Raw genomic sequence first — 26,824 nt, forward strand, 5'->3', positions numbered from 1 at the left:
CATTTTTTAGATGTTGCTCAACAAACGAGAACCTCGAAAACATGTTACATATTTCAAAATGATTTGGAGGATGGTGGCCTTTATAACTTCTAATAATTAACACCTAATAAAACATGTGCATCGATGCTTGCGATGCTTGTGAATACACAAACCCATGATTCCAGATATGTACTCGTATTCTTATATGTTCATTGTTAATTGTAAGTTCTTTTATTGGGGAGAATTGTGTATTGTAGTGGCTTGTATGTTTTGCTTCCCTTTTTTCTTCTTTTAATATTTGTTCCCACGGACTGAATTGGGAATGTGTTCCAGCTTTCCAACTTGGATTGTGAACTTGTGCTTTATGTGTCACCGCTTGAGAACTCGGTATGCACACAAAGGGGACCATCTTGTGGAGATGATGGTGATAATAAATTATTGCCCCCCCCCCCCCTCCTTTGAAACGGGGTGGGGACAAATAGTCACCTAGCCTGCTTGATTTAACCACGTATGCTATACATGTTTTTTTTTCATTCTAGCATTTTGTATACATCTCCTTAATATTTTTCTTCTTACCTCAAAATTTTTCTATCTACCTTGTATCTCTACCTATGCCTGTAACGGATCCGGTCGTATCAATTTGTCCCCTGCTTTTTTTTTTCTACCACTACTCTAAAGGTGTCCTTTGCTTATCTCGACTGCTGACCATTTCATACTTCTGTCCACTTTAAATTCAAGTGCTTCTGGAAGAGTACGTTACCTACGGGTGTCACTGGGTGCATCCCTTCACAAACCGTTAGGATGTGCTGAGTGGTCTCAGGATTTTGGCTGCAGAATACACATGCCTCACCTTCTTGGAAATATTTGCTCCGGTATGTTTTTGTTCTTAGGCAAGCAGCTCGAGGCTTAAATAGCAACGCACTGCCCTTTGTGTTCTCGTACATATTTTCCCTTCTAATTTGTGTGTTCCCATTCTTGTAAATCTCCATTGTCTTTTTTTTTTTATCTCATTCTTGTAAATCTCCATGGTCTTCTGTGTCTCCATTTTTGGCATCCTATTCGCTGTCTCTGTTTCTGTCACTTTCTTTCTGATGACTCCTGGTTGTCTATTTACACTTTTAATCACCCTGTACTTAGAGCTTTATAACGTAGGGCGCCACCAACCTTCAGGGAAGCTCAGTCGATCAAGAACACACAGGCGAGCGACGACAGAAAATATCTTAGTTTGGTGACGCTGACTTTCTCGGGCAGTGCAACTCCAACAAAAGCGAAAACGTGTAGTTGGGTCGTGACACATGCCCGCAGCGTTTCGCAAGGCTATAAAAGCACCTGTATTTTAACAGCGGCGTACGAACGAGGACCACAACGACGAAGAGGACACAAACAACAGGAAGGCCTGAACGACGCCATTTATAGACGAGGAAAATTTACAATAAAGTAGAGATGTTCGAATAACCAAAATTTCTAATCGAATAGAATAAGACTATTAGAAAAAAACTACCTGCCAATATTGAATCGAATACGGAAAATTTACAATTTCTAAACAAAGTGAAATAGGGGAGTCCGTTTGGGAACAACAAGACTTATCTACATTATTTGATACATAGTGATGCTGTTATGAAAGAAATTTCAGCTCAACCGAGAAGCTTGTAAACTGAGAAATAAACAAAAGGTGTCTGTGTATCTTGCCCACTCATGACAAGTATAGTACTGAAACAAAGAAACAGCACATCACGAAATGCACGTAGTAGAGTGTTATAGTGCTCACTCGTTGAAGGAGTTAAGTGCAAACTACGGTGCAGCTCATCGTTTTAAAGGAATCCGAACACGGTGAGATGAGCCGAATAACAAATTCATGCGTAGGAACCTAGGATGGTATAATATATCCTTGCACGCCTACCGTAGTAATTCTCATCGAGACAAAAAGAAGCGTTAAGCTTGTTTTCCTTAACCTCTACAATTTCAAAATAAAAAAGAACATTAATTAAAAACCAAGCCATTTTGAACTACGGAAAGACGTACGATAATAGTGAGCAGAGTTAATGGCGAAAACAGAATTCTACAGGGCCGACGGAAATACTAATATTCATGTTCTAAGCTCTGTCGCGGAACGACAGGCACAGGGACCGTAGTCGAGGTCGACCACTTTAGAGGATACCACTTGAAGCGCGTATTAATTAAATAAGCCGGTGGACAGGGCGTTCATTGCTCCAATGAGGGATCGCACTGGGTGTTACGTCACGCAAAACTGACAGTGATCCTCGAAAGTGGCCTGCCGAGAATTCTTCTTCTGGGAAAATATTGTGCACGCTCTGTATGAAATTTCGATCGCACACAACGAAGTTTCTAAGGGCATTCAACTGTTGTCAACTCAGCTCCTTATCAACGCGAAAAGGCGTATTAGACAAACGTGTCACCAGCAAGGGCGCGCGGTGCTGTGCAGTGAAAATGGTTGCCTTGCCTGCTGTGCCTTCAGAGCCATAGAAATGGTGGTTCGTTCACACTTGGGTAGATACGCCACATTCACGATGTCTATGATAGACAGGGCACATAACATAGACAGGATGACCACTTACATGTGGGCGTTCGTACTGTCTATTTCAGTTTCTGGGTCGGATTTTCCTACCTTTTTTTCACTCTGATTATGTCGCATAAATAACTCAGTTAACTATACTTATTTCGTAACTAAGCAATACACTTAAAGTCCGAAGTTTAATGCTGTGTTTCATTTCTGATGAAAACGGTAATCTACGTAAAACGCAGTCGGTCTGCATGGGTCCACTTACCGCTGGAAACATGTAACAGTGTGTTTAGAAATGGCATTGTTTCTAAGCTCTATCCCGAGTTGACTTTCCGCAGACATCGACTGTGTAGAGTCTGGTATTGGAACGCAACGCACGACGACGCCGAATCATGCAGAAACAAAGTAGTACAATAAACGTTCCAGCAAAGTTCTGCAACACCGTTGAAGAACAATTATAGAACATTACGCAGGCTTACAGCTCACTCAACAGTCGAAATTAAGTAATGGTGATGATAACCACGCAGCGCTGAGGATCCTGCGCACGCCTTTTGACCTTTGACCCGGTACTCTAAAACGCGTGCGCCGCGCCTACCCGCAAACGCTGCGTCGAGTGCGCTCTGCTTTCGAGCGCGGGAAAGAAAGACGAAAAGGGCAGCTCACTTTCAAGATTAAATATCAGTCATTTGAGTCACCAACGTTCTACGAAAGGAAGCTAACGAGAGAAAGGGGATGAAGAGCGGAGGAGAAAGGTTTAGCGTACTCTACCGAGACCGCTCCCTTTCTCTCGTTTGCTGCTTTACACGGTCGCCCAGCGTATCATGTTCGGGGCGTTGGCCGGCCAAGTTTAGCAGAGAGTGCGGTCGCACGCGCGAACAGCCCTCGCTATTGGTCATTAGCAGCCCCGTGGGACCACCCCACGTGCGCTCGCGCGCTGCATAAATTCCACATTTGACAAATATTTAACGGACGAAACTGCTCTGTCACAACGTGTTACTGCGCTGCTACAACGGAAGGCAAGGCAGCGAAGCTACTACGTTCAGAGAGTGAAGAGAGTACGGTGCAGTCCGGCGCTTCAGGGAAGAAAAAAAATTGCGCGAGTTCCAGGCTACTACCGGAAGTTCACGACACGAAATCCATATTAAATGATTAGAGTTTCTAGGTCGAATCTCGAGAGACGCTGGACGTTTAGACGCCTAAGTAGCTACATTGAATACTATAAATTGGCCGGGTCGCTTATTTGTTCGGCGGCCTTAACGTTCCACTATGTGCCCTTGAGTGTCCCGCTTAAAGCCATGCCAAGATACTACAAAGACGAAATAGTTCGAGAATGCCGTTTAAATGGTTTATTGTCAATGCGACTTTAGAAGGTGTCGAGACAACAGGTGGCTTACCTCTATAGCTCACCAACACAAGAGTGAGTCTTAAGTTCAACACTTTTCAACTACACATCCTTGCGCTCTTATTGCCATATTCCCACCTCGATACTATTGTGTGACAATCGATGTGGCCGCATAAAGTGAATGCAACAATCTGGTAGCCGTCTCATTCTTGTATTAACCTCACGAAGAAGGTCGAAGCAGCAGCGTGTGTTTGAAGATAGACCGAAAGAAGCAGACAATTTCAAACAAGCTACCATTTTAAGACATCGAAGCATTCCAAGTAGAAACACAGAGCTTACCTAAAGGCAATATATTTTGGAAGATATCTCAGTATGTAAAAAGTGTTGATAAGAACTGTCAGAATTTGGCCCGCACCCCAGACAGACATGACGCTCTGCTATAAGCAACAGCGATGACAACTACTAGGCTACGTTTCTGACATGAAATTTTCACTCATGCTAGTTCACCATTCCGGATCACTCCCCCATTCCCTCCGCAACAAAAAATACTAAAAGAAAAAAAATTCGGGAGACCTCATCTCACGCTGACTGTCGACGGCAAAGCGTTTAGCATTGAAGCGGTATTAGCGCCGCAACGTATTGCCAGCGTCGAAACGAGTTATCTATGCGGCGTGTACTGCAGCGGGACTCCTGTTTCGCGCTTCCATAAGAACAGCCGTGTTTCCATGCAAGCCATCTGCGCGCGCTCAGCACGCTATCGCTTGTTCGTGATCTCGCGAAACCCCCGCGCGAAGCTGTTTACGTGCGCAAGAAACGCACTTAAAAAATTGAATCTCACGTACGTCCGTGAGACCAGCGCGCGGCCGCTACGTTCTGCGCATGCGCACTGCTTACACGTAGAAGCTCTACGTACGCATAGCCTCTACGTGCGTGTAACTAAAACTGTCTATTAGCGCCACAACGTATCGCCAGCGTCGAAACGAGTTATCTATGCGGCGTGTACTGCAGCGGGACTCCTGTTTCGCGCTTCCATAAGAACACTCGGCGTCAGCGCGTGGCGTCGCCGCGAAGTTTGCGCATGGCGTCCGAAATGCATGGCACGCCCGTGCGTGCGAATGTTTGAGAAATGCGTCATATGGCAAGTGGGCTCCTCTCTCTAGCCCTTTTGTACACACGCTTCTTATTAAACATGCTGCGTCGTCTAGTGGCGCTGCCTAGATGTCCTTGCGTGGTCTCCGAGACGAGAAGCGTGGCGCAACAGTGCGTGCGAACGTTGCCGTACACCGAGTAGCACATACTCAGTTACCCAAGTTGGCAAGAAGTTCATTGAAGAGCGGCACTTAGTGCATTTGTGGCACAGCCTGCTAAAGCGTCGGGTCGCTGTCCTTGAGGAATCCTTGTGACGTAGGTTCGATTCCGCTCAGCATCGGAGAAGTTTATTTAAGGGAGCGTTTTCGTCATTGTAGAGCGGCACCATCCCATTTTCACGTACCTAGTTACCCAAGTGGGTGTCAAAGACAGTTCATCGAAGATCGGCGCAGTTTCTTTGAATAGCAATACCTACACAGTCCCGCCTCTACTGTGACCCATGCCGGCGTGAAAGAGGTTCGTCGAAGAGCGGCGCGTATGTACGCAATGATTGTCGCATACTTAGTGACACAAGTTGATCCGACGGTTGATTTCAAACCCTGTTTCCTCCTCAGCACAGAAGCCCGATGCGCTACCTATTCGACCACGAACTGACCAGTGACCTATGCAGGCGGGAAAACGGTTAGCGACATACATACATGCATACATACATCTTAACTTGAAGCCTATGCTTGACTTGATATAAATGACGCCTCGCCTGAGGTGAATGTGCCCAAGACGCTCATTGCGTTTCCTTTCGTGCGTTCACGACAGGAGTCACTTACATCAAGTCAAACGTTGGCTTCAAGTTAAGATGCATTTCTGAATACGGGAGCAAGAGTGCTAACGCATTAAAAATATACAAGGGTAAAGCACATAAATGCCATCTTTGGAATAGAAAAGGCATGAACGATCACTAGAATAACAGACACCTCGGCTCCCATGAGGTCGGCGTCCAATTTTCAACTACGTACCAGTGCAGGACTTAAAGGGCACTAAATAAAAATAATAGGTAGAGCTATATAGATTGAAAGAGTAAGCTTTCTGTAACAGCGAATTCGTTATTCGTAGCGAGAAAAGAGCTTTTGTCAGAGAGAAAATGACGAAAATAGAAAATTGGAGTGGCGCCACCTGTGCCGAACTATGGCATCTCTCAAGTGACTTCAGCACTGGCTGATTCATAGAGAGCAGCTTAGAGGGAGGTTGCATGAAAATTACGTCAACTCGTCCGTTTGGCGCAGTGATGTATTGGCACACAGAAAACAATGATACACTTATATACGAGTCATCTATTGACTTAGCTCGACTTATTATTTTCCTTTAATGTCCACAGGAGTAAAGTTGATGCCGTACGCCAGGTCATCAAACTGCCGCAGTAGCTCAGTGGCTAAGCTCGAGTTCGGGGGTTCGAACCTAGCCACATTGGCCGCATTTAAATGGGGGTGGGATGGAAAAAAAATGCCCTTATAACGTACATTGGGTCAACGTTAAGGAACCCCAGGTATCCAAATTTTTACGGAATCCTCCACTACGACGTTTTCAATTTAATTTTCACCACGTTATCAGGACGTACTAGATTACTGTCTATGCTATCGAACTCTGACTAGGACCTCGTGCCGAACAACGTCAAGAAAGAAGCACTGCCGCGCTCACTTAATCCCGATAGCAAAGCCACCGGATAAAAAGAACAAGGCACGAAGAAAACCTTTTAAACCATAACGTCTTAAGCAGCAAGAATAAAGCACGTGCATCGATGAGCCAAAATCATCCTGTCTTTTACAAAGGTCGCGAAAAGTGAAGAAGAGCGGGATAAGGCTAAAGAACGATCAAGCATTTAACAAAACCCCGCACAAAAGCAGAAATCCAGAACAAGAAGGCGCACTTTGCTGAACACGGTCGGTTATCTCGTCTCCTGTCCACGATCATTGTAGACACGAGGAGCAAGCTCTTCTAGCATGTCACTGGCTCGAGAGCTCAGTCCACGCGCCGGTTTGCTAAATGTTGAGTGCTTTGCATGCACCGACTCCCCGCGCCCCGCTTTTATGGCCGCTGTGACGAGGCCGCTGCGCTGAATTTTCTTTCTTTCTTTTCCGAATCCGTTTTATATGCCTCCATCGACCTCCGGTCGCGTATTACCACGCGCAAATAGAACGACAGAAAACTGGAAAGAGCGAGCCTGTAACGAATGGCACGGCCCACAAAAACACGAGAAGCATTTCGAGTGACCGCGAGATGCGTGGAGTCGTAAAGAACGCAGAGTGCTCACGTTTCGTCGTATCGCTGCCATCTTTAGGGCGTCCCGTGAGTGCCTGCCTTTTCATCGTGTATACTGACCTGGGGTGGTTTTTGCGTTGCGTTCGTACAAAACAGGAACCGCTGGCAGGCAGGGATGAGGTGAAAGCTAAATACTCTATAGAGACAACATTTAATAAAACAACTGCTTTTTCGCATCCGAACTATAAAAGAAAACCGAAAAAAAATTATTTTTAGGGACGGCGTAGCCCGGTCTGCTATGGCACTGTGGACTGATAAGAGAATGAGCAACGTGGAAGACATGCAGTCAGTTTTACGATAAGCGGAGTGCAGTACACTTACTGCCAATCCGATTGTTATCGAGACGCAGCTGCCTGCAACCGGCCGGTCACCTTTCGTCTGGCTGCTTTCTTTTAACAGGTAAAGATAAGAGATGTTTTGCATGTTGCACGTGTCTTCTGTTGCAATCGCGCGCATGCTGAGAGCTGACTAGGCCGAAATATTGATTGCGTTTCCGTGCTCTCATGTCTTGGTAGCAAACTTGGCGCATGGTAGACAAAAAAAATAAAGCCTTTATCTATTTTGTATACGTACTTAGACAAGCACAATACAAATTATCTGCCTAAACAAAATTGAGAAAGAAGAACAACTTTTCTTTTAATCCGTGAGCTGCTGTGCGAGTATGTCATGGCGCAAGGGAGCTAATATCACACCTCAAGCAAACGAATTATTGATCCATGTTGCATAGGGCTGTCGGGTATGCTATACTTTCGAATAACGGTGCTTCTCTGTACTTTATAACACAGCTTCGATATTTTGATATACGTAAAACATACTTCAGCCAGAATTCATGTAAGGGAACCTTCTGGTTCACTAATAATCTACTTTGCCGCCAAAATGAAACCCTGCAGTGATATTGTAAAAGACGCTCGCGCGGAGCAATTTCCGGCCTTGATCGCCAGGCTAAACTCACACGTTGCTACAATTCGCCACCACCACCACTAATCCGAGCCCATTATCACAGAGGAGTTTAGACGGTACAGAGTGGTTCCAGAGAGCGGATCCCGGTATTTGATAATAACGGTGGCAGACAGCCAACGGAGAGAACAGTCCGTACAAATGAAAAACTTTGTGAATCCAGTCGTGAGCATTTCGTTTCATGTTCCGAATTCACTTCTTGTATCAGACGGATTCCTAACTTGCAACGAGCCCAAAACTATCTGTTCTACAATAAATAAAGACGCCTTGTTCGACTCGAAATTTTCGCTCGCGTTTTCCCACTGTTGAGCAGGCTGCAGTAGTCGCTATAGAAATGTATTGTGAAACTGAAGACTTGTTACAGTATTCTGTCCGGCATGCTGTCTTTCCTCAATGCCATTCAGATCACGTCAAACATGTAAGGTCTCGGGAAGCTTTCTCCGACTTTCTTTTTCATCAACAAATATTCACAGGGCGCGTGGTACTTTCCCCAAAAGGAGGAAGTCAAAAATTCGCTGAGCATTTCGCATTTCCATTCGTGACGACGAGCGATGAAAATGGCTCCATATGTTCATAGCCCTCGGCGATGACCATGCCAGGCACTGTTGCCCTCCTTCTTTAAAAGCGCCAAAACAGGAAAAGGAAGGCGCGCGAGAAGAAAAAGGAGGCAGTAAGGCCGTTGTAAAGCCGTAAAACGAGTCCACATTAGCACTAAGCCAAACAATATTTGCAAGGCGCCAAACGAAGGACACGCCGCGCGGTGCAGTCATCCCTAGACTTCCTTCGCTTCTCGCCGCTGCTTTTCGGCACGGAAGACTCTACATTCCAGCGTGGAAGACCGGGACGCGTAAAAACACGCAGATACAGCGAACTAGACAAGTTGAATTTAACACGAAAAGAAAGAAAAAAACAAGCGAGGCTCGCGCACAGCCGACGATAAAAACGGGGGGGACGTTAACATCGGTCCCTCGCAGTGTACAACTGCGTACACCGTTGGGAGGGGAGGCCAGCAGAGTTCTTTTGGTTCTCCCGCCGCGCACTCAATATTCAGCGTCACGGCTCGCGAAACAATAGCCATCCCGCGTAATAACAACAAAGTAGTGCCTGCGGTACAAAAGAGTCTGGTGCGTACCCTTTTCACCCTTACACTCCCCCCCCCCCTTCTTCCCTTCCCCCTCCTCCGCTACACAGAGCCTTCCTTTCTCTGTTTCTCCGCCCTCCCGCCCTCTCCCGTCGGTTTTGTACATTACTTTTTACTCCGGGTCAATGATGTGAGTGGGGCTGGTGTTCGTCTCTACTCCCCCTGCCCTTTTCGCTGTTGAAAGCGTCCGTGCTCCTTCGTTGCGTTATGCTTGTAGTTTCTTCTTCCCCTCACGCCCCCCCCCCCCCTTCTTTTTTTGTTGCTGTTTTTGCCGCTTATGTAATTTTTGCTGATCTTTTCGTGTGCTTATTGTTTTACTCAGGAGCGCTTGCTTACGAAAAGAACCTGGACTGAGCGAGGAACCATGTGCTTAAAAGAAACTATCTCGGGCTGCTACGAGAGGCTGTTCCGGGGCGCATTCATTCGTCGGGCCATTCTACTCCCCTCATACAGCGTGAAATGGTATAAGGAGTAACAACATAGTTGTGCACTTCCTTCTAATTTTTTTTCAAGATGTGTGCTAATTTATAAAGTTAAAATGCAACTTCCGCCTTCCCTGACCAAGTTCTCTCCCAAGTATCTTGCCTTACGCCTATATTCATGCTAATCTTATATGGTGGCTGTGATGGTGTGTCTGTGCTCCCTGTTTTTTTCTCCCTCTCTCTCTACTTTCTTATCTCTCTACCTTCCCAGTTTCCCAGTGTAGGGTAGTAAACCAGGTTTTCCTTTCTGGTTAACTTCCCTGCCTTTCTCCTTTCCTTCGCATCTCTATCTGCCCAGTGTCCATGACGCAGTACACAACACCTTCCTCTCCGTACTATAACGTGGAGATACGCACGTAAGATGTGCGATTATTTCCTCACAACCGCAAGTGTCACAGGTAAGGCTTTAGGCCCATCCAGTTATAAACGAGTGTGGCTTCTTGACATTATTTTTATCCTAAGGCGCCAAAAATAACACACACAGCAAACAAGAGAAGACAACAGGACAGAGCATATCCTGTTGCGTTGTCTTCTCTTATGTACCCATTTTTTTTTTGCGCCTTAAGATAGTTACAATGAATAGATACCAACTTGCCTACGCTGAAGTTCTCTTAAAATGTGACTTCTTGAACGCGACACCAAGCCACAGCCAGCACAACCGTTTCTTCACACATTGGTAGCCCAGGTGGTAGGTAGATCTTCAAGTCGGGAGCCCGTGAATACAGGCGACTGTTCGTGTAACATCTGGAGTTCTACCCGCCGCGGTGGCTTAGTGGCTATGGTGCAGCGCTGCTTAGCACGAGGTCGCGGGATCAAATCCCGGCCGCGGAGGCCGTATTTCGGTTGGGGCGAAATACGAGAACGCCCGTGTCTCGTGCATTGGGGGCACGTTAAAGGTCCCCAGGTGGAAGACATTTCCGTAGTCCCCCCCCCTACGGCGTGCCTCATAATGAAATCGTGGTTTTGGCAAACAAAACTCCACCATCTATCCTTCTTGAGTTATACAATACCAATGTAAGATCGCATGCCATGAAGTGAAGTGGAGCAGCTGCTTTTGTTCTTGCGATGGGAATTGAGACACATCTGCCACTCTCGTGGGCAGAATTGGCGGGTTGATCGGCTCGATCTTTTCCGCCGACACCACGGCGTGCCGGCAACCACTGTTAAAGTATATCTTGTCCCCCTTGTGCCCCTCGATGGTGTGACTGCCTTATCTCTAATACAAGTTGTTCTTGAGATGAGCGGCGCACTGAACTTTCAATGCTTTGGAGCACTGCCTTCGTGTCGCAAAAAATGGTCCAATGATAAAGTGGCTCCTGAAGAATAAATTGGAGTGCCGCTCCAAGGCGCAAGAACTCCGCTCCCATGGAACTTTTTCAGACAGGATGCGTGTTGATTTTAAGACTTCATTGGAATTACGACTGTACCTGCCGAACTAGCGGATTTAACAGAGCCCTCAGTGTAAACGTGGAGCCTGGTGCTGTGTACCTCGTACAGAAATCGTAGTGTTGCTTGTTTGAACGATGCTTTAACGGTAGTAACTTTTATTTTGATGCCAGGAATAGTGAGGTGCACATTGGTTTGATGCATACACATACACCACAAAGGCGAGGTGATATTCTAGCTGGTGTAAAACCTGATAGCAGGCAGGCAAGTTGACTAGCAGAGTAGTGGACAAGGATACCAATGGTGACTGTACGGGAGGAAAGAAAACGACTGTCCTCGGCCATCAGTTTTTTATTTCGAACATTCATTTGCCGGAAGCCTGCTCTCTTGGACACGTTAAATAAATGCTTGTTCCGCCGTGAAGGAATTTCTGCCCATTTCAAGACGATTTCTCGAATTCTTAGCAGAATAGGTTACTATTTTTATTTTGTTGGATTACTCCCCAAACATTTCGTTATTTCAATAAAAACGACGTATTTTTCTCATACCATTTATCTTTTTGGCAGTGGGCATGTGCCATCAGTATTTACAAGAAAATAAGAATATTTCTGGGATTTTACTTGCGAAAACAGGATCTGATTATGAGGCACGCCATAGTGGGTGACTCCGGTATATTTTTGTCCTTCTCAGTTTCTCTAATGTGCAAACAATAAAAGGTACACGATCATTTTCGCATTCCGCCCCCATCGGTGTGTGGTCGCCGCGGCTGGAGTCGAAGCCATGACCCTGTGCTCAACAGCGTAACGCCATAATGCCACGTAACGCCACTGAGCTATCACGGCAGGTTAAGGGAAAAACCAACTAGCCGACCACTCCTGCCTTTCTTTAAGCTTACATTCGGGCACTAAATGTTTGCCGCACTCGATCGTAACAATGTAACACTTCTATCCACCTCACAATGTGCAGTGCTCAAAGAGAAGTTGGAAATAATCCGATATTCTATACGTCGGCCTCATAGAAAGCAGCCTTCCTGTAGTTACCGTTTCCGCACGCTAAGCCCCCAACAGTAGGGCTTTTTCCACATGCTGGTCTTCTGATCCACAGAGAACGGATGCCGCGTGCCAACTTCAGTCACTTGCTCGACGTGTCATACATTGGAAATGGAATTCACCGAGTTTTACCAACACCCGCTTGTATTCACTCGACCCCTACTTGAGACTTCGCCTGCCATCCGGATTCTCCCGTCGCAAAACTTTAATGAGCCGTATGTGATTGGGCGCCCTCGTTACGAATGTTTCATAATTCTGCAGTGAAATTGCAAACAACATCGCATGCATTTTTTGCTGGTGCGACGAGACAACAAAACACCTTCTGTGCCAATGCCCATCCTTCGATGCTCAATGATGTGCTTTGCGAGCTAGTCTCAGCCGCTTATACGACAGACCGCTGTCGAAGGAATACATCCTGGGACTTAGGCCGAAGCACTCTTCATGCACAAGCTCAAGAAAGCCCTACTGCGCTTTTTGAAGATTCCTGAACTGTACGCACGTTTGTGACTGTAAGCGAACATTCCCATGGTAGTGTGTTCACAGTGGCAGCCTCTTTATTATCTTTCTTTTTTTTCCATTTTTCTCATTTATCTCTCCACCTTTCACCTTGTTCAAGTGTAGGGTAGCCAATCGGGCACGGCCTTGCTTGACCTCTTTGAATTTCTTCCTATCTCTATGTATCTCTCTCTCCCTGTCTCTCTGTTCCAGAGTAATAGGTTCTCGCAGCGCTCTTAGACTACCACCAAAAGGTCACCTGACGCCTGCGGTAACATTAGCCCTCAAAGCACTCATTTTAATTACTTGTACATTTCTAACGTTCAGACAAGACCGACAAAAATCGGAAGAGCTGCTGAGTCATAACCTTAGTGTTTACTGCGCTAAGAATGTGGCTTTACGCTTCAGCACTGCTTAAAAAAGTGGTCATATGAATCATCTGATATATTAAAAATACACTGTTTCTTTTTACAAGTGCAACGTGAGGAAATTTCTCTGCTTAGTCACGGCTATCACACTTGCGCAAACAGAGAAACAGTTCAACACTATGGTGGCTTACGCAAGAACTGCTCCCTCCGGCTCACCAGCACGTAAGAACCTCAGCATCGCTCCCCCCCCCCCCCTCACCCCTAACCCCCCTCCCGAAGAAAACTCGGATATCAAAGACACTAATGCACTGAAAAAAGGCATTCGAAACTCTTAAAGTTGAGGAGAACGCTCTGACATGAAGGCTTCAAAGTTTTACTAAACGAGAAAAAAGCTGCCAGATTCAATGCGAAATATTTCTTATCTGCTAGCGCTAGCGCTTTCGCAGGAGAAAGCCAGAAATTTTGTACTTGTAACACAAGTGAGCGAGCGTTACACCTATTTTACTGCGACAGTAATTAAATGGATGTTCCAAGCAGATTTATGCCGTCGGCGTCGCCATCGCCGTCGCCGTGAGGTTCCGTATAAAGTCCCAGGGCGGTAAAATTGTCACCGCGCGCCATATGCTGTATGTGCGAGTGAAAGCGCGCGAGGGGAGAGCGAATGCACGGCGGAGAGCAAACGCGATGTCTTCCGTCGTGCGAAAGGCCGTGGAGGGATGGGAGGGAGAGAGGAGAAGAGGGGAGGCGACGTTTAGCTGCGGCACCAACTGCGTATCTTGCGTCCGGGCGCAAGGGGAACTCGCGATTCAATCTGCGTACTTGCAACTGCGTACTTGTACTCTGCGCGGCTACGGGCGGTCACGCGTGGTCGCGCGCACCCATCTTGAAAGCGATCTCCACACGGCTCTTTGTACGCGCTATGCTTTCACCGCTTAGTTTCCGTTGAAGCGATAGACCGCACGAACCTTCGCTCGCTGCTGTTACCGCGCTTGCTCACGCCAGCGTTTTGACAGTGGTTGTCTGCTGTCATCGAGTGCGATCTATTCATCTTTGCTTGTGCGCGCTGACACCGTGCTTGTTAATTCATTTAGTAAGCGAATGTGTCCAAGTTTATGCAGACGATCAAACTACTGTCCTTACTCCGTATAGCTCTCTACTAATTTGCTGTCGCAACTGATGCTTCGCCTTTCGGGCGAAACTGCGACATTTTCAGCGCACTAACCGTGGTGCTTATCGTGTATTTAATTCAAATCGTTTAATGTTTTCTGCTTACTGCGCAATTATATATCTACATTCGTGGAAAAACAGGCAAATCAAGTAAACGCAATAAAACAACACTGCGAGGCTTTTGCCGCTGCATAACTCGTCGCTTCATCAGAGTTGTCGCTACATTACTCCTCAGACGACAAATACGGTAAAAGGTTTCCGCGTTGTACACAAGCGGCGCTTTCTTACAAAACATGCTTTCCGCTAACGCCTCCAGTAAGCACGAGAAAAGGCTTAAGAGCAGGGGCTCTATAAAGTGGCTTTACGAAACAGAATAATCTTGTCTCCTCGAAAAGCACAAGCACAGCATAAACGGTATCGGAAGGTATAAGTACACGTGACATCTCCACAGAATGATACCTGTTGATCTTAGGCCTCTCAGAATGTGCTGTGTGTATAGTGATCTGCAAGTGGACGTAAGAAAAAAATAATGCGCGATTACAAAATACCCCGAAATGCCTTCCGGATGCGGTAAAAATGGGGGAAAGAGCATGCGATTTTACTGGAGAAAGCGGTGCAGTAATATTTTTTTGTACCCTCAAGACCATAGTTAATACAGAGGGAAGTTCGGAAAAACGCGAAAATACTTCTGTAAAAGCGCCGCAGAAACAAGAACAACACACAAAAAATTGGTTATGGGCATCCTGGGATGATGATATTTATTTGTAAAATACCTTGCAAGACCCCTACATGGGGCATTGAGTAAGGGGAGCAAAGAACAAAATATACACATATACACATAAAAGTAACAAACTCACAACAATACCAAAATCGAAAACGAAACACCAGCCAGGTGCACAACCTAAAAATTGCAATAACACATTCGCTCAGACCAGCTCCACCGGCGCAGTGGTTATACCATCACGATCAATGAGCATCACATACAAGATTTCTCACGTGACATCATCGACCGCTTCGGAGCTTGTTGCCCTCCGAGGTGCCATTGATTATATTAACAACCAACCGGCTAATCGGTGGGTAATATTATGTGATTCAAAGGCGACCCTACAATGTCTTTTGTCAGCTCTCCGTCGCGGGTCCTGCGAACAACTCGTCTCGGAGATACAAGAAATGCACCACCATACGATCGCAAAAGGACACGACGTCGTGTTTCAGTGGCTGCCGAGTCATTGCGGTATCACCGGCAACGACATCGCCGACGAAGCTGCTAGGAAAGCACACGAAGGAGCAAATATTGTTTCTGTACCTTTATCGAGGACTGACGCAGCCCAACACCTAAGCAAGCTAGCGCAAACTATGACATTGGAGAAGTGGCATACAACTGAATTCGCCCAGCATTGGTTGCATTCTCTCGACCCATCCATGCAGCTGCGGCTGTTGCCTGGATTTCCGCGAAATGAGGAAACAATGCTGTGCCGCTTACGCTTGGGTGTTGCATTCACCAATGCTTACACGTGTTTGATTGGAATGGCTGATAGCGCCGAGTGTAATGCCTGCGGTGTCGATGAGACTATAGAACATCTACTATGCTACTGTCCATCTTTTCAAAACGAAAGACATGACCTCTGCAACGTTCTCAATAGGCTAGATAGAAGACCGTTCACTTTGAGCAAGATCTTGGGACCATGGCCTCGAATATCACAGCTGCAAAAGGCCACAAAAGCGCTGCTGCGATTTTTAAAAACTACAGGACTGAGTGACCGTCTATGACCCGGACTGATTGATAATCAGTGATAGAACAGAGATCTGTTGCTACGTCGGCGATATCAACAGTGGAGTTTCTATTCTTCTCTTAATCTCTCTCCCCTTTTTCCTTCCCCCAGTGTAGGGTAGCCAACCGGGCTCAGTCCTGGTTAACCTCCCTGCCTTTCATTAAATCATTTTCTCTCTCTCTCTCTCTCTCTCTCTCTCTCTCGCAATAACACATTAACGACGTGCAGCCGTGTATTGGTACAATAAAAATTTCATGAGCCATTCCACTATGTGAAATTGGATGACCAGCGAAGCTGTTTAGCGCACCACACAGAGGTGACACGGAATTTTGAACAAAGGTACGAACATATTTATTGTCCTGATCAGTGGTCATCGGGACGATAAGTACGCACACATTTCCGTATCACCTCTGTTATTAAATCTGACCGTCGCGGACATACCCCCTTTGTTGTAACTTCAGAGCCGGGGCATGCTTTTCGAATCCTTTATTCAGGCATGCCAACGGGCAGCCACAAAACAGCACAAAGAACGCAGTAACGTAGGGCACACGCCCATATATACAAGTAGCTCCAGGTTACACATGCGCAGTGGCGACCATTCATTTATCACTGCAACTTGACAACTGCGACACGTGTAGCCTATCGCGATATGAACACAACACCCTTAAGCTCATACACCCGTAAACTCGGCCTCCCCATTACGACGACAGAAGAGAAGTGAAATTCTACGCTGGAATGATGAGCGGCAACGCAGCCAGCTGTGGAAGACGACCGCGACGAACGCGTGAGTAGTGGCGCCAGCGCGTTCGTGTGGTTGCGCCGAGGGGATCCAAGCCTTTCCTCTCGGTCGCCTTATCAGGCGTACACTACGTCACGCACTACGTCATACATTCAGAGAGACACGTTGTTTTAGACACAGGTGGACGTTAAACCGAGCACCGACGCGAGCGGCGATATGCGTTTGCTTTTGTTGTTGGCTCTTTCACTCTCACTTTTTAGGGGAGAGCTTTAGGGGGAAGTTTTTCCACGCGGACGCCATAAAATTCCGGATCCTAGCCATGGGCAGCTTCGCTGTAAAAACAACTCGTATTGCCAATACACTATCACTTTACGAATTCTGGCGTTGCCTTCGATAGCGATAGCCCAGCGTAGAATCATGCGGTGGCACCCCGTTAACCATCATTCTGTAAGAGGAGCAACAACGCGTAGAATTCATTGTCTAAACAAAAACATTTCGTGTAAAAAGCAGCATAGAACTTGCGCAAGTAGCCGTTGTTGTCTTTCTCGAAAACTTCGAGAAGTGCGTTAAATTGACTCGGGTATATTGTTTATCTCCTACTTCTCTTTTTTTTATCTTTTCTTTTTTTTTCTTTTTCGTGGCTCTGCTTCACCGTCTAATCACTGTTACAAAACTTTTGACGACAGTGCTACCATTGTGCTATGAGCATTGCTTGTTTCGCTGTGCACAAGATCAGCCAATAAAGAGTTAAATTTTTAACATGTTTTTGGCAGTAAAGCCCAGCTCATATCATCAGCGGAATCCGAAGAGAGATATATCATTCAATTCCCAGGCAACACCTCCTGTGAGTCCCCCGCACCCAACCTCAACGAGGAAGCCCACCGCTGCGCGTGAGCTCTCATTTACCGCGCTCGCGAAGAAACTTCCCCCGAAGGAACGGGAGGAGAGGCCTGGAAGGAGAGGGACAGAATGTTCAGATTCTGCGACATCACCCGCTTCTACCAAAAGTCGAGGTGCAGATTCCCACCTCCTAGCTCAAAATTAGGCAGACCTCAGGCGGTTGACTGGAGGCGACTTCAAACCAGAACCTTCCACAACCCGGTGCACCTACATCGCATCTACCCCGATATGTACCCAGATGACTTGTGTAAATTATGTAGGACAGAACACTCCACCCTAGAACATATTCTATGGGATGGCGCACATGTACAACATAAAAATGTAGCCTCCTCAGAACAGCTTGGGGCGCGGTGGAAAGCCACGCCGATCAGCTCAGATCTGCAAGACCAACTATGGGCCATCCAGTGAGCTCGGGAGGCGGCTGGGAGACAGGGTCTCTCTACCGCTCCTGGCGCGGCCTAGGCCCAGGCGTCAATCCCGCTGGTTTCAATAAAGTTGTTTCACTCACTCACTTCTATTCTTCACCATCAGTACAACGTGAGGTACTTGTGTCGTATCACGAAACAAGTACAATTACATTCCTGGTAAAACAATACCGGTCATAGGATATGCCGGAAAACAAGGCAAAATTGTGAAACGAACAGTTCCTGCGCAAATTACTTCACTGTGGGACCAAGTCCTACACGGGCGCAAACAAGCACTTTGATAAACACTTCGTGCAGGACGACTTCTGTCTGTTGTGTGCGATCGACTATGGTTTCTGTTGGACGTGTGTGGCGGTTGTCGCAGCGCCATAGGTTCACGTTCAACCAGGCGTATCCCACTGAAAACGCCTGCTGTCATCGTATCATGTATAGTTGCAAATGATCGCTAAACAAAATAAGCAGTCCTCGCACTAAATAATACAGTGTCGGTTAAACTGATTGACACAGCACGTGGGATCAGTATTTTTTAATGCATTTATTTATTTTCCTTTTTAATGTGTGTCAGAAAAACATTCAGCGTATCAATGAGCACACAGACGTAATGTTGCCCCCCCCCCCCCCCAAAAAAAAAATAATAATAAATAAACATTAGTGCATTGTGGCGGAAATCATCGAAGATGAACGCCAAAATCAGCGATGTCCATCCCGTGTAACCTGCTGCATATACCCATGCCATCCGTGAATCAAGTAAACATTTTTATGCTCACCTTTTCTATAGTGTTTAGTGCAGAAACTTCAAAAAACAACGAACAGCATGCGAGACAAACACAAGCGCTTGTCGGTGTCTCATCTGCTGTCTGTGGTTTCTGCAGTTTCTGCGCTAAAAACTAGAAAAGATGTTGTGCAAGCAAGGCCGTAACTCAACGCTTGAAACCTTATGGGCAAATCAACAGACACACAAAATGGCAATTTCGCTGCCAAGAAGGATGCCAAATGATACCACGACAGAGTATATAATGTTGTAATCGCTGCACGCCAGTCAAAACTCCGCAGCAACCCTTAGTAATCTCTAGTATCCTGGCTGCGGAGGTGTGTGCTGCGGATGGGGCACTGTCACTTTAACAAATTAAAGCGACGCTTTCTATGCCTACCCTGCCGTGTTTTGCGTGGCTGCTGTCTACGGAGTCGGTCAGCATTTGAGCAGATATATTTGTGAATGAATATACGAAGATTATAAGTGTGTCGAATGAAAGTACCAGCGACCAGGTTTATAGGTCGCTGACCGAAAAAGTAGTGCCAGGAAGCGCACCTCTGTTATGCGTAACAAAAAATAAGTTCCTACATAAAACCTGAACATATAATGTCGGTTACGAGGTGCACAGAGTCATTAACTAGCTTCTGAGCGGTGTGTAGTGCATGAACATAAAGATAAGGCGTGAGCACAAAGTTGTGGCCTTCGTGGTGGATAAACACAAACATTGCTTGAGGTTACGCGTTGCATGGGATGAAAGTAAACAAAATTGCACGCATCGTGCTTAGTTGTAAAGCATTTAATCAACCCCTTCCCTAAAGCTTCGCTTCACGTAGATTCCAATAGGTGTTTTGGATCTGCATATTATTTTTTAAGGCTACTTACCCTTTGTGTCAACTTGGCATATGCATTCTCTGGGATTGGCCAAGAATGGCCATGCACATTCCAATATCACATGCGCACTGCCGAACTCGTCTTTTCGGGCACATACCCAGCGGCACACAACTAGTGTCCCAAGTTGTCTCCTAGGCCAGACAGCAGCCAGCAGCAAGTTGTTTATTTGAGCTCCTACCAAGTGGCGCACATTGTCTGCTCGGCAAGACAGCAGCCGGAACATACCTATACAGTGACCCAAGCTAGTAGACAACTTGGGTCACTGGGAATGGGCCACTGTTTATTGTGCGAGATCGGCCAACCAATCAAAGTGGCCGAAGTAGCTAAAGAAAGCTTTAATAAACGTTTGACACACGTAAGCGGGAAGGGTATACAAGTCATTCTTCCGAAGGATAGAATAGAAGAAGCAACATGCACGCATTATAGCATCTCAGGCAGGATGGCGGCGGAAGGGGAGAAATGAACTTGACCTCCGGGGCTGACAAAGCGTGCCCCGAAGAAAAAAAGCGCGCGCTGTCCGGATCCGAACTATACACGCACTCTCGGCATCAGAAGGGCGCAGATAAACGGAGCTCTGGGAGCCGTAGTCTGGGGCGCGCGGCCAACAGACCCGAGCGCGATGCACGTGTAGCAGCCAACTAGGAATGAGAGAGGCACGGAGGCCATGCAAGGACCTGACTCGGAAAGGAGGCGGAGATCGAGAAGCAAAGGACAAAAGGAAACGATGGCGGGGTACGGCTTCCAATGGACTCGTGAGGAGAAGGGTCAGGGCCGGAAAGCCGCGAGACGCCAACAGTGGAAGCGAATCGTCGCTGAAACGGCACCCGGGAGATTCATAATTCCTTCTTGTGTGTCCGAAGCGCGAACGATACGTTGGTGCGCCGTGGTGGTGGTACCAGTTGCGGATAATGCCACGAGCGGACAGAGGAGAAACGAGGGAGGAAAAAAAGGACAAATTGGCAACGAAAGAAAGGAAGCAGATTTAGTGGACACGAACTCGAGAGAGAGTGAGCGGACCGGAGCACGGCTTCCGTGGTCGCGACTTTGTCATCACTCACTCCTGAATTTTCAACGCGGTAAGCCCAACCTGGGTCAAGCTCTCGAGAACTTGTGTGATCTGAGCGGTGTTTTATACTGGACGCTCGCTACGCAAAGCCGTTTATTCTTTCCCTAAAGAGGAGAAGAAAAGAGAGAAAGATTACAACAGAAGTCCCTCTGTACACTCTGACAGCCAGCAAGAAGAGCTGTTTAACGAGCGCTTTGGGGCCCATTGTGAGATGTTAATAAGTGTAGATAAGCCAGCGCTTTTCGAGTGTGCGAAGCAGGAGGAGAAAAGGGAAGTGAGAGGCGCGCAGTTACTAAAGGTGGCTTTCTTTCTTCGAACATTGTCTGAAGTGTGGTTGCGTTGTCATTTGTGTTATTTATAGCCGGGTCCTACAGGAGTCAAAAGTAAATTAACAACTCCTTGGAGGCGTAAACCGGATGTGATGATTACATGGAATTTGCCGCGATTTCCTGAAGTAACGCTGCTGTCGCCAATGACAGTCCACGTAGCTCTTCTAAAGCACCACACGCAACATGGGTAGGTCTTGTTATCATGAATGACTTCGACAACGCGGGTGAATGGATCCTAAAGTGTTTAGATAAAGACTTCTCGTCCTATCATTGTTCAGTGCATGATAACCCTGCGAGATACAAGCTTCGGTACCTCAGTAGCAGCTATTGCATTACAATACTGTAGAAACGACCGGACCATATCGTTTACTGCCGGTGGACGTTGCCGTCTACAGACACACCTGCAATTGTTCCACCATGGTGCCAACCTTCAAATATGTTGGGTGATATTTGCACCCGCATTTTACAAGCTAGGCAAGCAACTTGTCCGTCTCTAAGAACACTACGACGAAAAGACAAAAAAAGCCAACATGCGCAGAGTGGATTACGAAGAGAGCAGAACACCCAGTCGGCACAGCTGTTTACCCCGCGCTACACCTCCAAGCAACCCTAGGCATGGTCACTCAGTCTAACAACGACGTCATCATGTAGGCTGAAAATACAACCGTTCGCTTCGTTTCATCGACGGTCGCACTAAGCTGTGTGTGTATTCTGACGAGTGAGTTCCAAAGAAATGCGCTGTTCAATAAAAAAATATGTCAATAGTATTCTGCCTCAATAAAAAACAATGCGAAGGTTCGGCTTCATGTTCTTTTTTTTTTTTTGACACCGTTCCTTGAGCTTCCGTAAACCTCTGCTGTGTTGCATTCCTTGCCGTCAGGAAAGACTTAACTTCATTTCTTCTCTTTCTTCTTTTCTGTAAATGATCCTTCTTGTATTCGAGCTTAAAGGTCTCCGACTATGTTTTATAGTGAGCATGGTAGAAGGCGGTGGTGGTGATGATGTTGAAGCAGGCGGGGTTAGCCTGGCATACATAGCCGGCAATTGTTCCGCCTGATCCTCTTTTGAGTTGAGATCAGGGGTGTGTCACCAGGTGTCGATGAGTCCCGTATCTCTCGTAAGAGTCAACGCACTTCGTCGCTTGGCAGGTGTGCGTTGGGGAAACAATCCTATGTCCATGCTTAAACTGAACGCTGCACTGATAACATGGTAGAAGGCAGTCGGTGACTGAGACTACGACCCCATTACAACATTCGGTCTGCTTGAATGTTTATGCTTGGCTGCGCATGCTCGTGAATATCTGGTACATGTAGATAAGAACAGCAAATGTTCGATTTTCGTAAAAGAAGTACATTTTTTACATATGTAACGCAAAAGAACTTAACATCGAAAGGCGTTACCAACAGCAGAGAGAAATAGAGAGAGAGGGGCAGAGAAGAGAAAGAGGAAAGGCAGGAAGGTCAACCAGACACGCGTCCGGTTTCCTACCCTACACATAGGAACTGGTTGAACAGTCATAGGCTGTTGTGTCATGAAATGAAATCGAACTTTCCCTCCAGAGGCTCTATGTGGGGATAAGCGACTGGGGACTACCAAACGTGGAAGCACAACGACGAAAAGATCCACAAACAAGGCATGATAAGTTTTGTGTGTGCGATGTCCTACATTACGTCAGTCGCCCAACAATATACGCTTCAGTCGGTGATGTCTACGCAGTTACTGATAAAGCGAGAGGGTCGCGCAACGTAATGTCGGGCATAGTAAACACGCGATTTCCAGTCACTAAAGAATAAAAGACAAATGCAAAAATAAGTTGAGTCACGCGTAGATAGAAACAGCAACCCGAGAAACCAGAATCATATTTGCCGGCACAAACTCCCAATCCCGTATCTGTAGAATGGCGTCTTCCTTCTAGGAATAAAGAAAAATAAAGAAAACAGAGACAAAGCTCTCACTCGAGGAGCGCATCGGAAGACGCGATCTCCGGCTTGCCAGACACCCCCGTCCTTCTGCCACGAATAGCAGCGAGCAGGGAGAAAATCTTACTGTGCTCGGCTACACACGGCGGCCTCCTCGCGCATTGGGAATGACACATGCTCTCTAATTTCCCTAATCGCTCAACCCTGCGGAGTCTCAGACTAGAGCGAAGCCGACGTGGACCCTCAGCTGCCGCTGCCCTGGCGGGGCACCTATCGCGCCCTAATCTCGCGCATCGGGGCCATCGTGCAGTCAACGTCGTATCGCCGCGGCTCTCCAGAAGTCTGCCTCGTGTCACGCCGGGGCGTTTTCAACAGAGACACGTGCACGACACGCGCGAATCTCTCCTCGACATCGCGTGTAGTCGCGCTATACTTTAGAAAGCGTTAATTTTCATTGGTCGTATCTGCTCGAACCTGCTCGGTGGATCTTCACCGGGTGTGGGCAACCTTCGCCAGGCTAGGTCCGCCTGCAGCAAGCGCCACCCCTCCCTCAATTTCTGGACATGGACAGCGTTAGCTTATAGCTTGCCTTGCGCTAGTATTCAGACGTTCAAGACGTGCGTTTTATTTAATTGTGGCTAAGTTCCCCCTGCTTCCCCCACTAATAGTCGTCACAGCACCCATCATCGCATCAGCTTACGGTTGGAAATTTTGTTAATCCAAGAATCAACTATGGGAGTCTGCATTATCAGTATGGGTATGTATCAGTATGGGTATGAAAGAACGCAAAAGCTTGGGATAAAAAATTTAGTACAAGCATTCAACTATACTGGACCGTGGAAACCAGGCGTGTAAGTAAACCATGAATATTTTTACTGTGTGATCTCGAAAAACACGAGAAACGTGGAAATTCAGTAGTAAATATTTAGAAGCTTGGTATATGTCGTGGGTACAAGAAGTTGAAAAATAATTTGCGTTTTCGTGTTTTCACACAGAGATAGCGTGGCAAGAATAACATAGTTCACGTGTAAGGAATTTGCATTACGGAGAAGGCATATTTCGTTGAAGTACACAGTCGAAATACGGAATCCAGCAGTAAACTTTCAAACGCAGTCACTGGCGTCTCTACATCAGTCACAAAACGTACAGAATTCGACTGAGTAAGTAAAAAATTGTCTAAGAATATTACCGTCTAGTTACATTTCATTCTACAAACGGCGCACAACACAAATTGCTGCACATTTATGTATGATGCTAATCATCAAGTGAAAATATGTATTAGGTGGCATGGTTATTAATACGAACACAATGACGGCACGCTTACTAACAGAATTATATGCAATATGTTGTTGTGACACCAGCTATTCGCTGTCGCTTTTCCGACAGGATCTTACCTAATCAAATAGGCGTCAAATTTATTTGACCGATGAAGTTAAGCACCACGCAAATGATAATGTTGGGTGCCCCTCTTTCTAATGTAACTATTCTTTCATGCCTCGAAAACGACATCTTAGATTACAATAAAGATGCTATCCAAGCAAATTATTCACTTTTTTTCCAAGCAACATCGTGGTCTCGGAGATCGCATGCCTTGCGCCTGGGTATAAAATGTACGTTCCAACTCCTGGCTCACAGATGTAGCAAACAAAAGCCTAGTACTTTGGATATTATTTTTAAATGAATGTACGTAAGCCTGAAACATTCGCTTGTCAATCATATTACGGTCACTGCGAATGGACTGGCATGATCGTGAAGCCATACTATCGCCATCTGACAGAATTTACAACAATCCGAAAAACGCCTTAGGACATCATTCTGCTATTTTTTGCTGTGCGGCATTAACGTTAGGCCATGCTCTAACCTCTAAAGAAATTTTTGTTTTTCTGACAAGAATGTGTCAGTCCTTACCATTCAGTTCTTAACTTACTTACATTTTAATATGTTTTTTCTTATGTGATTGAAGAATTAGGGAAGTCAGCGACGTCTTTTAATACAAGAAGCGCCGCAAGATTTCTATCCCAGTGATGCTAACTTAATGGCGGCACTGCCCAGCATTACGTGGGCTGCGGAAGTTCTTATACGCGATAATTTATTCGCTCATTAACTCCATAAAACGAGATTAATAATTCTATTTAGATTGTTTACGATTATATTTTCGTCGTGGCGGTAAAAGCTGAATGTATTTTCAGCATCCATGTTTGCAGAAATGCATTTTTGTCTGCATTGATATGAATAAGACATCGATAAACAGCATTCGTCGATCTCGTACTCCTGTTATATTGTGCTGCATGTACAGTGGTGAGCACTGTTAGGGTGAACACCTCATTAGTATTCAAGTTGGTATAACTTCAACATACCTTCTACTTCAAGGGGGAAATGTGCCGAATACGACGGCTGATGAAGCCTATAAAAGAAATAATAGTTTTCTTTATTTTGTACTAAACATCAACTGCTATAGGCTCGTGAATACTAATGAGGTGTTCAACCTAACAGTGCTCACCACTGTACAACGTGGTTCATCCTCAGTTTTCTAATTCATAAGTTTTCCATACTTTCAACATGAAGCGTGAAACAGTGTTGAAAGTTTACTTTGCCAGAGGCCTGACATCTACCACAGCAGCTCTCTTACTCTAATATGCTTAACAGTTTTGTACGCTCCTTTAGAAATTATACTGCATGCAGTAATTCTCATCTGCAATTCCGTAAAGCATAGGTGTATCGTGCGTCACACACGTTGAACCTTAGCGTGAAATTTTTTCGACGTCGCATTAAACAAGCGGCTGTAGACGGATAGTTCCCAGCCTCGTTAAGTTTTCGTTCAGCCTGCTTGCAAATGTGACGTGAAGCCTAACAACAATAAACTGGCACTTACAGCGCAAGTTTGTCAGCGGCGTACATGCGATTAACAAGTTTTAACTTACCAGTTAAGCAAGGAAGCAGGCAAAAGACCTTGGGCCACCAGCCGACTAGAGGACTCATCACGGTGACTCTCCTGGAGACAGAACACACCCGGAACGTTGGCTCGGCGACGAAGAGTGAGCGGAAACCGGAATATGGATAACCGTGAGCGTTCAGGAAAAAAAAAGAGAAGGAACAGAATTTCGGCAAGCAGTGGAAGTTGCCAAGTTTGTATCTCACGACGCAGCGAGTGGGACCGTAGTGCGTCCGGATTTCGTCAAGGACCGAGATATTCACCGCCGGTACACGTTGTTAGTTTTGCAGCCGCGTCACTCGAATCACGTGCAACAAGGAGGAGCAGTCCCATGACAGAATAGCAGACGTAAAAAATGCGAAAAGCTGCACAGCGTGTTGCGGCCGCGGCGACGACAACCCGCGCGACCGGCGTGCGTGAGTGACTCCTTTTTTTGAGGTGAAACCTTGACTGGGACGGTGCCACTGGCCCCCCGCTTCGCCCTCGCCACCTTCTGTCGGCCGGTGGGCCCTCCCCCCTTCGCGCGGTTTGTTTTAAGGCCCCGGGCTCGTCGCTTACACAAGAGCGGGCAGGCGTGGCCATCGTCTCGCACCACGCAGGGCGCCTGCGCGGCCTACTCCAATCCCGCGGCGCCGCCAGGTTTCGGTTTCACTTTTGCGGTGCGCCGCCGAGCGCTCTTCACGTCGCCGCGCCGCCACCACGGCTGCGTGCTGGCACTCTTTTTTTTTTTCTCGTCGTCCGATTACTCTGTGCGCTCGCTCGCTGGTTCTGTCGACGTTTGTTTGCTTTACGGTTTCCCTCGTCGCTG

The 26,824-nt window shown here is 46.6% G+C and overlaps 1 protein-coding gene across 1 annotated transcript in view; it reads right to left on the reverse strand.

The window, feature by feature from the left end:
• Positions 1 to 26,445, reverse strand: part of LOC119442866 (Down syndrome cell adhesion molecule-like protein 1 homolog) — a 180,104-nt gene extending 153,659 nt beyond the window's left edge. Inside the window, exon 1 of the mRNA XM_037707910.2 lies at positions 26,006 to 26,445. Coding sequence (XP_037563838.1) covers positions 26,006 to 26,063 — 58 coding nt within the window. The 5' untranslated portion in view covers positions 26,064 to 26,445. The remainder of the gene's footprint in view (positions 1 to 26,005) is intronic.
• Positions 26,446 to 26,824: the final 379 nt, after the last annotated feature.

Source organism: Dermacentor silvarum, chromosome 2 (assembly GCF_013339745.2).
Source record: "Dermacentor silvarum isolate Dsil-2018 chromosome 2, BIME_Dsil_1.4, whole genome shotgun sequence".
NCBI lineage: Eukaryota > Metazoa > Arthropoda > Arachnida > Ixodida > Ixodidae > Dermacentor > Dermacentor silvarum.